Here is a 16,583-nt window from a genome sequence, read left to right as displayed (position 1 = left end):
TTTGAAAAAGAATGCCGACAAGCTCAAGTTGGATACGGTTAATACATGTAGTAATACTAATCTGCTGAAAACTTGATCGTGATCATCTAAGAAAAGAAATTGAAATTTAAAAACATGATCTAAGAATTCATTCAACATAGAATTGACAGTGACTGAGATTGCGTATGAAACTTCAATAAATAATGATTTTTAAGTTAAAATAAATTTTTAATAACCTATCTTTAAATTCTAAAAAGAGTCTAACTCATTTAATAAATAATAAATACAATTTAACCTAATTATTATGTCTAATTAAAACTCAAAGTCAACCACAATAATTTATAATTCGGGAGCTCATCCAATATGAACCATTAAATACAAGAGTTAGTCTACAGTCAGTTTCCAAATAGAAATTACTCATGCAAGCCAATACAGTAATGTTTAAAAAAATTTAAAATTATAATTATTTTCTTTTGAAAATGATTTTTTTTTTCTTTTTATCCTAATTCATAATGGGACTGCAAATAATTTCTCTACATATAATTCTAAGCCCAATATTTTTTTGGGTATGCTTGTAACGACCATTATTGAGAAGCACATACTTGCCTCGTCAATGCCACTCTAGTTACCTGAAGTAAAGAGGGCTCAAAATCAGGTGGTAGCTCAAGTAACCAAACAAAAATATCCAATAATAATTAACTAATCTGCACCAAATACGGTCGGGATTGATGATGAACTGCAAGGTGCATCCCGACTGTGATCAATCATTATTTTTGAAATGTATTGAACCAAACGTGAATATCCAAGATAAAACTGTCTTTCTTACTATTAAAAAAAAACGTAATATCCAAGATGCCCTATCTTGATACATTTGATACCAGACAGTGTAAAAAAGAATAAGTCTTCAAGTAACAAGCATTGAAAAATCATGTCCATAGTCACAATAACGATGCCAAACAACCTCCACAACACAGGTACCTAATAGTCTAGCAAAAATTTAAATTACCATGGTAAGAAATAACATTTCTTCCCCACCAACTACTAAAATTAACTCAAACCTTACCCATAAAAAAATTAACTCAAACTCTAAATCCCTTGCTGTTCCTCCTTCCTCTGGCCCTCTCAAACTTCCTCCCCTTTGATCGGACATAGGGCTTGGAGTGGCTGTGTGGCACACCAGGAGCGGGACCAAAGTGTTTCACTGCTTCACGTGCATTCTTTGGACCTCTGAGAAGAACCTGCATCAAAGATTATGATTAAATACAATAGGAGTGGACCTCTCAAAACATTATTCTGATTGACTTGGAAGAACTTACAAGTAATCACATAATCTCCCTACAAAGAATAATGTGTTTCTCATGTACACCCCCCTCTGTAAGTGGGCAATACTCATCATTTATTTTCCCATTATGTAAATGATGACTACCTTGAACAATAGACTCTTGTATATATGTATGTATGCATATATGGGTTGAAAGTCATAAAGCCTTCTTTTGTTAAGACTCCACAATTTTCCAAAATAATGGATGGGAAATCAAATTGTGATTGTTAAACGGCATGACTAGAGAATCATCATATACACAATATAGAAAGAAGACAGTGTTTCCAGCTCTCTTTAACCAAAACGAAATCAATGTAAATGGGGCAATTCACAATTTCAAATTGTCTCAGCAAACTTTTAGAACATTTGTTAATCCTTGAGCTTTAATAACAAGATTCTAAGCTATATCCAAGCACAAAGGAGCAGCAACAGCCTAAACTAATTCAAAAGTGTAGCAACTAATAAAGGCATCAAAGTCAATACCGTGTTCTGGCCCAGTGGAGCCCTCAGAGCCAATTGGTCAAACGTCAAGCACTCACCACCAGCCTTCTCAATTCTTGCCCTAGCCGTCTCAGTAAATCTCAGTGCTGTAACCTTCAAGCAAGGAACTTCATAAACCCGAATATCATCTGTCACAGTCCCCACGACCACAGCAATCTTACCCTCCTATAAGGCAAACCACAGATGCAACAAGATTAAAACCCATGATCATGAATTCTATCTAAAGTGGATCAAAAAAGTACAAACCTTTCCCTTCATGAAACGGATCAACCTAGACAGAGAAAGTGGTGGCTTGTTGACTTTGCTCATGAACAACCGCTTGAGAATCACTGCATTGAACTTGCTGCCGGTTCTCCGAACAAGGAACCGGTAAAGCTAATCATGTGGCATCAAGTCAGACAGACTATAAACTTATGCAAAAAGATACACAATTCATACAGGAACATTACAGGCGCAAGCATTTGGCTTGGAGGTCATTTTAAGAACATTTCATGAGAACAACTTTATAAGGAAACATAATTTTTTCTGAGAAGTAAAAAAAAAACGGCCGAGTCAAATCCACGGATTTGACAATATTCCAACTCTTAGCTCGGAAAATTATAAGTCGAAAAGACGAACGCGCCCACTGCGATGCCTCACTCTTAAGAGTCCCATATTGGGTAAGAGAAGTTTGAAAGAGAATAATTATGACTTTTTTTTACAAGTAAATGTAGGGCAATCCTATCGCTTAAGCTGCACAAAACTAGAGCAGCAAAGCGGCCATAGCAGCCCCCATAATTGCTAATGTGCGCCTATCGCACTATTGTGCGCCACGATTTGTAACAGAAACCTCTCCCGTGGAATACCACGCCACCCCTTCCTCAAGAGGGAAGCGCTCGGCCTTAGGCGTTGTTAAAAGTGCACAAAACTAAAAAAGAACTCAAATTATGATGTCAATGCCAGAGTTTGCTCTCCGAACGCAAACAACATTGGGTCTGCTTTAATGTTTTCCGAACACACCAAAATTACATCATGGGACATCATCCGTTCGTAAGAAACTAAAACACACACACACACTGATACAGAAGAGCATATGCACACTCATACTGAAATCAACACGTGAGCATGTGTGTGCGAGCGTATACGTAGGGTTCGGAGAGACCTTGACGAGGAGTTTAAGGTATATATCATCGGATTTCGGAGCGGTACGCTTGGATTTCTTGCTCTTACCTCCTGCGACTAGATCGATACCCTAACCGGAAATGAAACACCAACGCAGTCAGATTAGTATTATAAGAATTAGAATCAGAGAGAGAGAGAGAGAGAGATTACCATTAGAGCTTGCTTCGGCAGACGATGGTGTGGTGTCTCTCTTGGGCGACGCCGCTACTGATGCGAGGAACTCAAAAAATGAAAGCTAGGGTTTTGAGAGGCTTTTTATGGCGTGTTATCGGACTGGGGAGCAGTATTGGTCCTCCTAGAGCATCAGATCTTTGAACGACACGTGTCTGTGGAGAAAATTAAGAAAAGACAGTGTCTGGGGCTTTACAAAGAGTCCAACCCTGGGAATTAGTCTAGCAGACTTTAAACTGGCCCAGTTTTACTTGCGAGTTCTTATTTTACTCCCCAAAAAAAGAAAGTAATTTTTTTTTAGAGCTTGAATGATGTTATATAAAATTGTAGGATATATAAAGATTATATAATTATTTAAAAAAAATAAGATTCATTATTAAAAAATTATTTTTTTAATTTATGTAAATTTTATATTTATTTATTTTTTTAAATAAATTACGCGACATTTACGCACTTCACGACTGTAAATATGATCTCTTATTATTTTAAGTAAATCTTAAAAATTAGGACCTTTGAAAAGCTGAAAAAATAGAGGAAATTAATACTTGAGAAGATTATGTTTTTTTTCTTTTTTTACCCTCTTTAAGTTGATTGTATAAGCAATACGTGCTTCAACGTTTAGGCATGATTGGCTTTGCCATACTAAGCATGAACAGAACGATTACGTTTATTCCAATTTAGAAGATTTTTTTTTTTTATATATGTTTTTTGTTTCTTTATATCAATAGAGAAAAGCTTTTAATAATCAACGAAAATTTCCAGAACAAGATTGAAACCAACTAATGCTCTCCTAAAACATAACCTCTTTAAGGTTCTAAGACCAAGCAAATATATGTCACTACAGATATACATACGACTGGATTTTTTTTGTCTCATTACGTTGGTTTCGGGAAGATGTTTTATGCAAATCAAACGTGATTATGTTTGTTATGGAAAATTTTATTGTTTATTGGGTTTTAGAAGAGAGAGAGAGATAGAGAGAGAGAATATTGAATAAATAATTTTATTGTCATTTCCATGATGCTACAAGTAAGCATTAATAAACTTTTAGGATCCTAATAACATGAACAAATTAATTTCTATTATTTTTTGGAAAGTATTTATAGCAAGAAGATTTTACTAGGAAGAGGAGAAATACATTTTCCACTTTCTTACACGTGTTTTTACAAATGTAGATACTAAAATTTCAAAACTGTAATTACATTGCACCCTCAGAAGTATCATCATCTTAAAAGCAACACCACACTGTTCACTCAATTCCTTGCCATTTTAATTCCAAAGGTTTCATGACTTAATTTGGTTAAACATATATGACTGGTTCTCTGCAAGGGTAATTCTGGCAGCAGATAAAGATATATAGCTCTACCTTGTTTCTCAATTAACCCATTTTGTGTTTATGGATATTTACCACAAAAAAAAAGGAAGTCAAAGTGAATCCTTCAAACAAGATGTTATTCAAACTCAACAAGTTCAGAATTTAATTACAAAAAAGCAGCAAACCTGAGGGGGCAGAAAAGGAAGCAGCAAGGAATTCAAAATGTAATATTTCTAGCGACCACCAAAACAAAACCCATTAATAAAATGATTGATCATATATATTAAAACTAGTTTCTTCACTGTATACAGTGACAAATGAAGAAACTACATGGGAAATGGTACACATCATCATCCCTTCAACGGGTCACTATCATTTTTCATAGACAAAGAGATAACTCAAAAGTTATTTCTTTATCCCAAGGATGTTAATGTTGTGGCTTTTGAACACCACCTCAATCAAGCCGCTCCATCTGCAGAGTAAGTAAGAAAATCAAGATGATCGCATTGTTGGAACTTAATATATCATATAGAGTCAATTTTTTTTTTTTTTAATGTCTGTGACAGCCATATTATAGAAACAGTCACATGGTTTTTAACACGAGAATGGCAATTGGGGCTATAACAATAAAGTGTGTACAAACAAAGAGGTAAGGATTTAACCATGGCATACCTTCCAAAGACCATCATTAAGATAATGCATATTGTCCACTCCAATGCCCTTGTTGATTGCTTTTCTGTAAGACAAGCAAATACATCAACTTAATAAATATGCCAACGAGCAAAGGAAGAACCTCTATTCTGACTAGTGACATCGTGCATGTGATATATAAATAATTGAACGCGTGAACTTAATATACTAATAGGGATATGCTGATTTTTTCTCTTTTGCTTTTGTTAGGTAAGAATCAGCAATACTGAAGCCCTAATTTTGGCTCAGTGCGATGTAAACCAAATCTTTTAGGCCTGTGCTTCTAACATTTGTCATGGTCGCATATTGCTCCACTACCCTTCTGGGAAGAAGACGAGGGAGAGAGAAAACCTAGGAACTTAGCTACCCTCTACTTCCAGATTAGCACTTCAATTAATAGAAATTGCAATATGCCACACTAACTTACATGTCCTTTGCTGACATTTTTGTAAATCCAATTGCAAGGGCATGTTCCTTTCCTTCAGCCATAATGGCCTGAGAGCATTCAGTTCTACAAATCAGAAATATATATATAGCAAAAACAAAACTTCAACACTTTCACATGATATGATCAGTACGCACCAAAAAACATATATGCCGAGTACAACATGTATGATCGCAGCCATTGAAAAAAGTGTAGAATTCATACCACTGGAGTCTCTGACTCCACATCTATATCCAAAGCGCCACCAGGAGATGTAAGACCAGGACACATTATGTTGGCACCAGCAAGGACAAATTTTATTGCACCTCTGTCAACTTGTAATTTTTTCATTATATTTGGATCTGTAAAACCAATAAAAGAAAACCATATCAAGGGGCTTGAGTTTTAGGCATAATATTTCAATTGAAAACAAAAACATAGAGTGATGATTACATGAGTGATAGACAATGCATACTTCCCATCCAATTATATATAGAAGAAGATTAAAAAGGTTCAAAGAAAATTTAAAAAAAAAGATGAAGAAATCTTTTTGATAAGTAAAAGAGTCTCAGAAATCTAATATTAAAGGGGAAAAACAACAAAACCAGCGCTCTGTTGATTTCAGCCTCTAAATTGGTGGATACAAAAATTGAAGAGACAGTAATCTAATGATAAAGGGCAAGGTATAGTCCGCTATAAATGAGCCTCTAAATAGCTAAAAAAATGAATGTTTCTATGAAAATAGTGTCTCTCTTGGCTCCCAACTAGAATGCAATTCAACCCCGCATTGAAAGCCTCGTTCATATGGCACTTTAAGACAAGATTCCTAGAAAGTGAAGAATCTAAGACAGTTGGTAACTACCCATGAACCCTTGTCATTCCATTCACCAAATGGTTTTTTATAATTGCTTATATGGTGTATGGATGCGAAACCAACTGAATCTTTTATTTTCCTCTGATTGATAACACATACAGGTGGGTCTTGAACCACAACAATCACACCTCCCATCCTATTCGAAGATGCTATTTGAGTTAGAGCTCATGAGAGGAAATTTATGAACTTTTTTTGTTATCCAAGAGCTATGCACCCAATTTTCTAAGAAATCGTCTGTCTATTTTCAAATACACTTTTTTTGTTGATCGGTAAACAAAAATTTTCAAATACATATAAATCAAATAGAAGATACAACTTCAAGACAAGCAAATCAAATTAAGAAAATCCAGGAAAAACACAGACATTGCAGCAGAAACATTTTCACTGTTAAAGTAGATAAAATAATTAGATGCAAAACAACTTTAAATGGGAAAAGAAAAAAAGGAAGGAGATACATTACACTGATGGAGGAGTCGTAAGGTAGGCATGTATGGTCCATCACGAATGTTGAAGAATAGAGGCACATTGTTCACCAAAACCAGATTTAAGTGGTTTTGACTATAAGGAGAAGATAAGGAAAAACAATTTTTCAGAAATAGGAGTTGGATATACTGGGTAATACAGTTTCCATGAAAACAATATGTGCATGGAAAATATCTCAAGCAAATCACAAACCATTTAGCAACAATGAGAGGGGACTTCTTCGGAAGCAAGTCATCCAGCACTGGTTCAAGCCCTGGATACTGCAAAAGATAGGAGATTCTTATCTAAATTTCTAAATAATTCTTCAAACATTTGTTTAAAAGCAAAGAATATAAAAAAATCCACTAGTAGCTGCACCTCCTCTGCAATACTTTGTCGAATTTTGCGTTGCACGGATGCCTTGACTTGATTTTGTGCAGAGACTTCTTCAGAGGAAAACCTAGTAGAAAACAAAACATGCATGGATCATGGAGAAAATTTTGCATTTATTAATAAATGCAATAATGCCTGCCTATCAAAATTAAATGCACGGCGTAACAGGTATTGGGTGCCAAAGGCTAAAAACCATAGAGTTGTGGTGCAAGAAGATTAACGCATAGCCCACCCCAAAAGCCAATACAATAACCCTTAATAGTACACTAGCAAGCCAAAGATCCATTCACTCCAATAATTATTCCCCAATTCCTTTGAAAGAAAATTAAATATATACCACAACTGCACAACACAACCCATTCTAGAAATTTCCAACCAACACTATTTTTAAATTTTTAAATTTATTTTCCAAATCAAATTATGCTATGTGGATGGTGTATAGTGTAAAGGCCTTCAAATAGGATTATTCTTTTTTAATATGTAGATTTCCTACCACCATTATTCCCTGTGCAGACACGTCATGAAATCCCAGAAGAGCCTACAACAAGGTGATCCCCAAAGTCCACAAATCCTTGATCTCCCGTAGCAAGACCATATTTGTTTCCCCTACTATTACCGTTCTTAATTAGTTAGGCCTGGCTAATCGAGCTTCAAATGCTTTTCCAGAAACATAAAAAGTTTGCACCTCCAAATCCAGAGATAAACAATCTCCATCTGATCACTCACGTGCCAAACAAAACAGTCCGTAAAACCCACTTCCCCAATTTCTCTCATTCACTCCCAAACATGGCCAATTTCATGGTGCACAAAACCAAAAGCACTACATCATTGTGACATTCATTTGTGAACTCCATTACCAAATTGGACCAAACCCATTGCAACTCGCTAAACTAATAAAAAAAAGCACACGAATAATAGTATAAACGGAGAGAGGGCTTACTTTTTGAACATTTTTCCGTCGGAGAAAGAGTGAAATATCTCAAGGATCTTAAGAAGAGATTTGAGATTGCTGCAGGCACGCCATAGAAACTAATTAGAAATGTGACCATTATTCCATAATCTTGTTCTAGAAATGGACTAAATCCAAAGATTGCCAAAAGTTCTATAAATCAATGAAATGAAAGTTTTAAATCAAAATGAGATCTTAGCATATGACTGTCTATTGCGCTCAAACAATTTCCATTGACTGTTACGACATACCGTCGAAATAATGCAATAAAATCACCAAGGACGAAATTAATAATAAATTTGCAAAATCGAATTGGTGGAGGTGATCATGTTAAGGATAATGAAGCTAACGTTAGATTCAAAAGCCCGGAGTATTTGGGGAAAGATTTAAAAATTCAAGCCCTAAAAAAAAAGGAAAAGGAAAAGAACCACAAAAGTATTATATATGAAGTAGAGCAAAATATATATCCGCGTGTCTCTATATATCTATCTATGCGGATATAGAGAGAGAGAGAGAGAACCATTAGAGCAAGCATTAGAGCTTGCTTCGCGACTGATACGAGGAACTGGTACAGGTAAAAAAAAAGCTAGGGTTTTGAGGTGCTTTAAGCCCGCGTGGTAATTAAGCAACTCGATCGGTGTAGCCTGCACCGATTCGTTTGGGTAATATGGGTTCGGCGGTTTGAAATGGGACACCTTTTGTTGGGCTTTGCAAAGTGGGCTATGATTCGCTTATACGGGCCTAAGACTCCACAAACCCCTAGCATATAAATCATTTTTCGGACTAAATTCTATGTTATGACCCTCCAGTTTGCTAAGTGGGCTATGATTCGCTTATATGTCATATACCAACAAACATGCATGCTTGCATGCAAGTACTGTTCACCACAAGATAAATAATCATAAGAACAACAAGTGGAAACATGCTCAATAAATTTAGTGTAGTTTATGAGTTCGTACTATGTATATATATATTATATTAATATACCTTTCTTCCCCACATAGAGCTCATTTCCCCAACCAAACTGCATGCAGGCATTAATATATCAGACACCTTAGTAGAAACAGAGGTACATGAACAATGGGTTCTCTTCCTCATGTTGTTGAAGATTGCTTCGGTCTCGTGAAGCTCTATAGCGATGGCTCCGTTTCAAGCTCAACCAACATAGACGCCAACATCACCATCATCAATGATGGCTCGGTTCACTGGAAAGACTATCTTTTTTACAAACACGTACCACAACCTTCATCTACGCATGTACAAGCCTACAGTTGCACTACCTTTTTTCGCCGCGCTTCCTGTCCTATACTACTTTCATGGCGGTGGCTTCTGCATCGGTTCGCGTGTTGATGCCATCTTCCACAACATATGTCACAGCCTTGCATCTACGCTCAGGGTCCTTTTCGTTGCACCAGACTTTAGACTAGCGCCAGAGCATAGATCACTTCCTGCCACCATTGATGATGCAATATGCTCTCTAAGATGGCTACAAAATCTAGCCATGCGTAGCCATGGGAATGATAAGGATAATCAAAAGTGTTTAGGTGATGGCCGGATATTAGTAGACTTTGATAAGGTGTATTTGTGTTGGGTGACTCGTCTGGTGGGAACATAGCGCATCATATAGCAATTAGGCTTGGGGGCAAGGGTTCGGTCGAGTTGCATCCAATTCGGGTGCGGGGTTATGTGCTATTGTCTCCATTTTTTGGCGGAAGCGTGAGGACTAGGTCCGAGGAAGAGAGGCCATGTGAAGCATTCTGGAGTTTGGATATGTATGACAGATATGGCGCGTGACATGCATGCTAGCTAGTACTGGTATGAAGTAATGCTAGTAATTATTGCAAGCTCAGAGCGTGCGTATAACAAATCTTTTGAAAAAAAACATACCCATTATTAAAAAAAAAAAATTGTTTTTTCATAACATATCGATTTTTTTTTTCAAAAAACTTGCATGAAATTTGCCCAAATAATTTTTCATATTATACATACATACATACATACATATATATATATATATAAAAGCATGATATATAGGAGTATAGAGACATGATCATGACTACTGAACATCCTCATGATTAGATCACCTGCCATGTTTTAGTGAGAATTGGCCTTGGTTATTAGTGAAAACATGAGTTCATATTAAGTGAATCTTACTAATTGATCATGGTGAAGATCATAACTAACTAGATCTCAATGACATATGTTAACAAAGACAAACATGGTAATATTATATGTTCATGTTTTGTCATTTTTCAGAATTGTTAATTTTCTCAATTTAGTAAAACGTGATATGGAAATATATTTTTTATCATTACATTAATTTGTAAACATGTATATGATCGTGAGCATCTGCCGGTCAAACATTTAGTAAACCCTATAGATGGAGAATATATACATGTATATATATATGTGTGTGTGTGGTTTAATTAGCACGTGTGTTAGGAACTCTTATGTATACAATAACATTATCATATTGAGAAACAAGTTGGTGATTGTATGGGGAAAAAAACTATTACCCTCTATGCTATCATCTACCATTAGTACTGATTAAATATCAATTATTTTGGCCTTTATCTTTTGAAAGTTGTAGTTGAATTTATCTCACAATAATGAAGACAAAATTATAAAATGTGTATGCATGCGAGACCTGTTTGTTTTGGTCAACTTCATGTTAATCTATCAATATTTTTTTATATAAGAAACTCTATTATCAAGTCAGTATGTAGAGCACACATAACTAGTACAGTGCTTACATACCATAATTTGATTTAAAATATACATTTTTGAATTTGAATCTTAGAAAAATCTTACTATTTAAGTGAGGTAAATGGTATGTTGTATATACATATATATATATATATATATATATATACACTAGGTCGGAACAACGTGCAAAGCACGTTTGCCTAGTTTGGTGAGACATCGATATTTATAATACATTAGTTTAGAATATAACATAATCCAACACATATTTATAATATCGATAGTTTTAGCAAAATTGTCTCCGATAAGTTTAATACAAAACAAACAAAAATATCAGTTTAAAATATGAGTCTTTTGATATTTTTTTTACGATGCATCATTTTTGTCATCTTGTACTGCATCAATAGAGACGATGTTGAAATTTTTGTGTTGCTGTTGTTTGAGTCGATTGGGGTCTACCAAAAGTTCAATCATCCATTCTTTTTGTGAAACTTCTGCTACAAGATTTTCTATATATGGCAGATGCTCCTGCAAAGAAAATTTTTAATAGGCTTCCGTGATTAATAAAAATTTAAAAAATAGATGTGCTAAAAATTGATGTCTTGTAAATTAACACAAATCATTGAATGCAATGTTCTTAATTAAATTACTATGCATGTTATAAATTTTATAACAATAATATACGATATAAATTTCAATTTTCTAATAGTATTTTATATTATTATTTAATTTTAATTTTTTATTTTATTATTATGATAGTTTTCATTATTTTATTTTACTATTGCAAAAGTTGTTGTGCATTTTGTGTATTGGCTCTTCAATTTCATTTTTCTATTATTATTATGATCGTCTTCATTATTTTATTTTACTAATACAAAAGTTGTTGTGTATTTTGTGTTAAGGTGTTTTCTTATATATTATTTTCATTTTTCAGATTCGGCCTCTTGCATCACAATAATATATTCGATAAACTTTCATTTTCTAATAATATTTTATATTATTATTCGCTCTTTAATTTAATAATATTATTATTATTATTATGATAATTTTTATTATTTTATTTTACTATTACAAAAGTTATTGTGTATTCTGTATTGAGGTGTTTTCTTAATATATTAGATAAACTTTAGTTTTCTAATAATATTTTATATTATTATTGCCTCTTTAATTTCAAATTTTTTGCCTTTATTATTTTATTTTATTATTGCAAAAGCTATTGTGTATTTTGTGTTAAGGTGTTTTCTTATATATTATTTTCATTTTTCAGATTGGGCCTTCTGGATTACAATAATATATAATTTCAATTTCAATTTTCTAATAGTATTTTATATTATTATTTAATTTTAACTTTTTATTTTATTATTATGATAGTTTTCATTATTTTATTTTACTATTGCAAAAATTGTTGTGCATTTTGTGTTAAGGTATTTTCTTCAATTTTCTAATAATATTTTATATTATTATTGGCTTTTTAATTTCATTTTTTTTATTATTAATGATCGCTTTCATTATATTATTTTATTATTGTAAAAGATGTTGTGTATTTTGTATTAAAGTGTTTTGTATTTTGTATTGTGTATTATTTTTCGGATTGGGCTTTCTTTGTTGGGAGGTTATGTGAAGTGTTTGGATGAATTTTTATTATTATTGGGCCGGAGTGTGTGTGTGAACTGTGAAGGGCCCAGCCCGTGTATAGATGGGATCCAAGGCCAATTCCAAAACACTGCCGTTTTGCCATGTTTGGTTAAAAACCCTAGCCTTTTCTCCATTCCCACCTCCCCGCGCCGCACCTTCCCTTTTGGAACCCTTCCTCAGCTCCATCGTCTCACTCTCTCGCCTCTGCGTCGCCTTGCCGCCTCTGCCTCGCTTTGCCGCTGCTTCTTCAATTTCCGATTGAAATAAAGTACGAAAATTTCTCCTCATCCTTCTCCTAAGCTTTTTTGTTTTGAGTTTTGGATTTAATCGATTTTCCTTTTGTTTTCACTCCCTTCCTCAACCCCCTCGTCTCACTCTCTCGCCTCTGAGTCGCCGTGCCGCCTCTGCCTCGCTTTGACGCCGCTACTTCAATTTTCGATTGAAATAAGGTATGAAAATTTCTCGTTATCCTTCTCCCAAATTTTCTTGTTTTGAGTTTTGGATTTAATTGATTTTCCTTTTGCCTCTCTTACGGATCCAAGTGTTTGTTCATGAAATAAATTAAAAAAATTTGGATTTTTATACGTTTCTTAGTTCCACATACCTAGGTTTGATTGCATTAGAACTAATTCCCACGACAAAATTGGATGATTTGAACTGTTAAGATCGAGTTTTGTAAAAACATATATAACAGATGTGAGAATGTAGAAAATATACATCGAGTTTTTGTTTTCTGTTGAGATGTTGGTTGGACCATCTAAGGTGCTTGAGTTTTATGAATTTATGGGCTTCAAATGAAAAATGGGTAGTGAGTTTTGACGGGTAAAAGCATCAGTTTTTCTATTTTTTTTTTCCTTTCTAGTACTTTGGTTTTAATGTAGATTGAGAGTAGACACCATCTCTTCAAATACAGATCCACAATAGAAAAAACAAAGTAAACATGAAATAGGAAAAAATAAAAAACAATAAATCTGGTGACACAGCAAACAAAAAAAAAATGAAAAACGTGTAGTGAGTTTTGACAGGTAAAAGCATGAGTTTTTCAACTTTTTTTTTTCTTTTCTAGTTTCAGATTAGTACTTTGGTTTTAATGTAGATTGAGAATGAAAAAATATGCCCAATGATATTTATTTTTGCTTTGGAAGGAAGGGAATAGCAGAATGGTTGAGGGTGTGGAACTTTCATTTTATAAAATGAAGTTGATGTTTCTAGGATTGTCACCTATTTCGTTGTTAGTATATCCTCATTTTTTTGGTTAAGATGGCAAATAGATGCCCAATGATATTTATTTTTGCTTTGGAAGGAAGGGAATAGCAGAATGGTTGAGGGTGTGGAACTTTCATTTCATAAAATGAAGTTAGTGTTTCTGGGATTGTCACCTATTTGGTTGTTAGTATATCCTCATTTTTTTTGGTGAAGATATGTCTTGAGACCTATAAAGGGGAAAAAAAACCAACCGAAATTTAGCAAAAAAAAAAAAAATCAAAACTTCTACAAATCTGGTGACACAGCAAACAAAAAAAAATGAAAAATGGGTAGTGAGTTTTGACGGTTGCATGAGTTTTTCAATGTTTTTTTTTCGTTTTCAGTTTCAGATTAGTACTTTGGTTTTAATGTAGATTGAGAGTGCAATTTACTAATATTTATTTTATAAATTGAGTAGAATGGCAAATAGATTATGTGATATATGCACACCATCTAAACATCTGTTGAGGTTTATAGGAAACAGGAAGCAGAAAGCACTGCATGTACCATTAGAAAACACCACACTAAATAACTATGCACTCACAATGATGAAACTCCAGAAAGTTCTAGCTTGAGAAATCTCTAGCCAAGAACACCTTAGACAACTGGGAAAGCAGCTGTAAAAAAATTAATAGTAAACATTAACAACCAGCAAGAGAAAAAAATAGAAGAGAAGAGAATAGATGAGAAGTCAAAAACACAAAATAGGTTGAACATTGAATACTGCCAATGATGAATACCTATGATCGTCAATTTCGGAACATCAGGTGGTAGAAATCTCCAACCAATAACACCTTAGACAACTGGGAAAGCAGCTGAAAATAAATTAATAGTAAACATTAACAACCAGTAAGAGAAAAAAATAGAAGAGAAGAGAATAGATAAGAAGTCAAAAACACAAAATAGGTTGAACACTGAATACTGCCAAACATGAATACCTATGATCCTCAATTTCAGAATATCGGGTGGTTTGGTTTCTCCTCTCAAAACGCTATGGTTTCTCCTCTCAAAACAGTCTTTTAAAGTGTAATGGAGGAGAGGCGACCTCTTAGATATCAAAAACAGCAAAACAAACATGAAAAAAGAAAAACTCAAAAACACCCAAACCAGATATGGAAAAACACTGATTAAGAATATTTTTTTAATGGTTTCTGTGTTTTTTATATGTTTGTTTGATTTTTTTTTACAACTTTTTAAATATTTTCTGTGTTCTTTCTTATTGGTTTTTTTATGAATTATTTTTCCAAACCAGATAGGGAAAAACACTGATTAAGAATATTTTTTGAATGATTTTTGTGTTTTTTTATATGTTTGTTAGAGTTTGTTTGATTTTTTTTTACAACTTTTTTTATTGTTTTCTGTGTTTTCTTATTGGTTTTTCAGAGGCCAGCTGCAGTGTATCAGAAATCCCAATAATATCACAAGCTGACAACCTGCAGAAGCAAAAAAAACCGACAGAGCATAAAAATGGTTTAGAACAATACATAAGCAGCTGAGTACGTACTCATCGAAACCGACAGAGCGTAAAAATGGTGAAGAGCAATACATAAGCAACTGAGGATAGGCATCGAGTCAGAGCCCATTAATTTGAGTTTCGGATAACACTATATTTTACATGATCAGAGAGCACCCAGCCTAATCAAGAAAGGATCGAGATCAAATGATTATAAATATATATTTTTATTTATATATATAGGTTTCAATTTGGGTTTCGAGCTAAATTTGCTTTTGTCTTTGGTGTCGGTCAGCGCCCCCAGAAATCCCAAAAAGTATCATAATCTAACAATTTGGGTTTTGAGCTAAATTGCCTTTTGGTGTTTGAGGTCGGTCAGCGCCCCAGAAATCCCAAAATTATCATAATCTGACAAGAGAAAAAGTATTCGAAAAGCAACCTGACAATCTGTGAAGTGAAAAAAATTATAATATGAATGATAAAAGAATTTCAATAACCTAACGTTCATTTAACAGAAAGTAAACGGAAAACAAGAATTTTCGTTTACTCCGTCTCATAGCCATTTATTATATATAAAGATAAAGATATACTGATTTGATAATAGAATAACTATTTTCATATATTATTTTTGAATTTGGCCTTTGTCTCTTCCACTCGGAGAAACTATAGACCACCCCTTGGCGAACCCCTTTGGACTCTCTAGTCCCAACCTAGTAGAAGTGGCCCTCGATCCGATTTTTGTGGTTGTAGCTAGGCGGCGACGAAATTTTGAAGGATAGGGTGGAGAACTATGCAAAAAGGTTGAAAGAGCTAGGAAAGAAGATTTTGTACGTAGAGTTTGAAGGAAAGCAACATGGTTTCTTCTCGGAACATCCATCATCACAAGTGGTTGAGAGAGTCATACAAATTATCAAAGGATTCATTGCTGAAAATGCTGAGTAAGACATGGCCAGATGATCAACTCGAATCTGGCCTGTCGTGCATGTATATGTTAAATAATGTTATATGCTAGGCAATCATGATTTTAAATGACTGAAACGTATCAATCTAGCAAGTTATAATTGGTTCATGTCGATATCTAATACAGATAAGGCCGGTGGCTATCCTTTTATTTTTGGCCTTATATGTGATCCATGGTCACGATGCGCTTGGAATCTCTTTGCCCTATTATTCTTTATGAGTACAAATAGGTATGCATGAATGTGTCTTTTGAATAAATATTAAAGCTTTTTGTTTTTTGTTTTTGTTTTTTTTTTTTACAAGAACCATTAATAATATTGCTCTTGTCCATTAATCAATTGCTAGTA

The 16,583-nt window shown here is 34.0% G+C and overlaps 2 protein-coding genes and 1 pseudogene across 2 annotated transcripts; 1 reads left to right on the top strand and 2 right to left on the bottom strand.

The window, feature by feature from the left end:
- Positions 1-776: 776 nt before the first annotated feature.
- Positions 777-3,266, bottom strand: LOC108987469 (60S ribosomal protein L18-2). The gene is made up of 5 exons (XM_018960395.2): positions 3,113-3,266; positions 2,943-3,032; positions 2,048-2,176; positions 1,784-1,966; positions 777-1,217 (listed from the first exon to the last, which is right to left on the bottom strand). Exons 1-5 carry the CDS (start codon positions 3,113-3,115, stop codon positions 1,059-1,061), a joined length of 564 nt encoding a protein of 187 aa, XP_018815940.1. The 5' UTR covers positions 3,116-3,266; the 3' UTR covers positions 777-1,058.
- A 1,292-nt stretch (positions 3,267-4,558) lies between these two features.
- LOC108987470 (malignant T-cell-amplified sequence 1 homolog) lies at positions 4,559-8,896 on the bottom strand. Its single transcript, XM_018960396.2, has 9 exons — positions 8,761-8,896; positions 8,232-8,300; positions 7,277-7,358; positions 7,112-7,179; positions 6,897-6,994; positions 5,788-5,924; positions 5,566-5,633; positions 5,121-5,184; positions 4,559-4,920 (listed from the first exon to the last, which is right to left on the bottom strand). The coding sequence occupies exons 2-9, from the start codon at positions 8,240-8,242 to the stop codon at positions 4,903-4,905; spliced, it is 546 nt and encodes a 181-aa protein (XP_018815941.1). The 5' UTR covers positions 8,243-8,300; positions 8,761-8,896; the 3' UTR covers positions 4,559-4,902.
- A 424-nt stretch (positions 8,897-9,320) lies between these two features.
- LOC108987466 lies at positions 9,321-16,218 on the top strand (annotated as a pseudogene).
- Positions 16,219-16,583: the final 365 nt, after the last annotated feature.

Source organism: Juglans regia, chromosome 11 (assembly GCF_001411555.2).
Source record: "Juglans regia cultivar Chandler chromosome 11, Walnut 2.0, whole genome shotgun sequence".
NCBI lineage: Eukaryota > Viridiplantae > Streptophyta > Magnoliopsida > Fagales > Juglandaceae > Juglans > Juglans regia.
Note: the sequence above shows the minus strand (reverse complement) of the source record. Positions and strands in the feature narration are given on the sequence as shown.

What these genes read in the sequence shown, in the direction of transcription:
- LOC108987469 (XM_018960395.2), bottom strand. An exon ending in ACCTTAAACTCCTCGTCAAG is followed by an intron (nt 2,177 to 2,942) that starts GTCTCTCCGAAC and finishes CCACATGATTAG; the next exon opens with CTTTACCGGTTCCTTGTTCG. An exon ending in TCCGTTTCATGAAGGGAAAG is followed by an intron (nt 1,967 to 2,047) that starts GTTTGTACTTTT and finishes TTTGCCTTATAG; the next exon opens with GAGGGTAAGATTGCTGTGGT.
- LOC108987470 (XM_018960396.2), bottom strand. An exon ending in GACAAAGTATTGCAGAGGAG is followed by an intron (nt 7,180 to 7,276) that starts GTGCAGCTACTA and finishes TATCTTTTGCAG; the next exon opens with TATCCAGGGCTTGAACCAGT. An exon ending in CCTCTCATTGTTGCTAAATG is followed by an intron (nt 6,995 to 7,111) that starts GTTTGTGATTTG and finishes TTCTCCTTATAG; the next exon opens with TCAAAACCACTTAAATCTGG.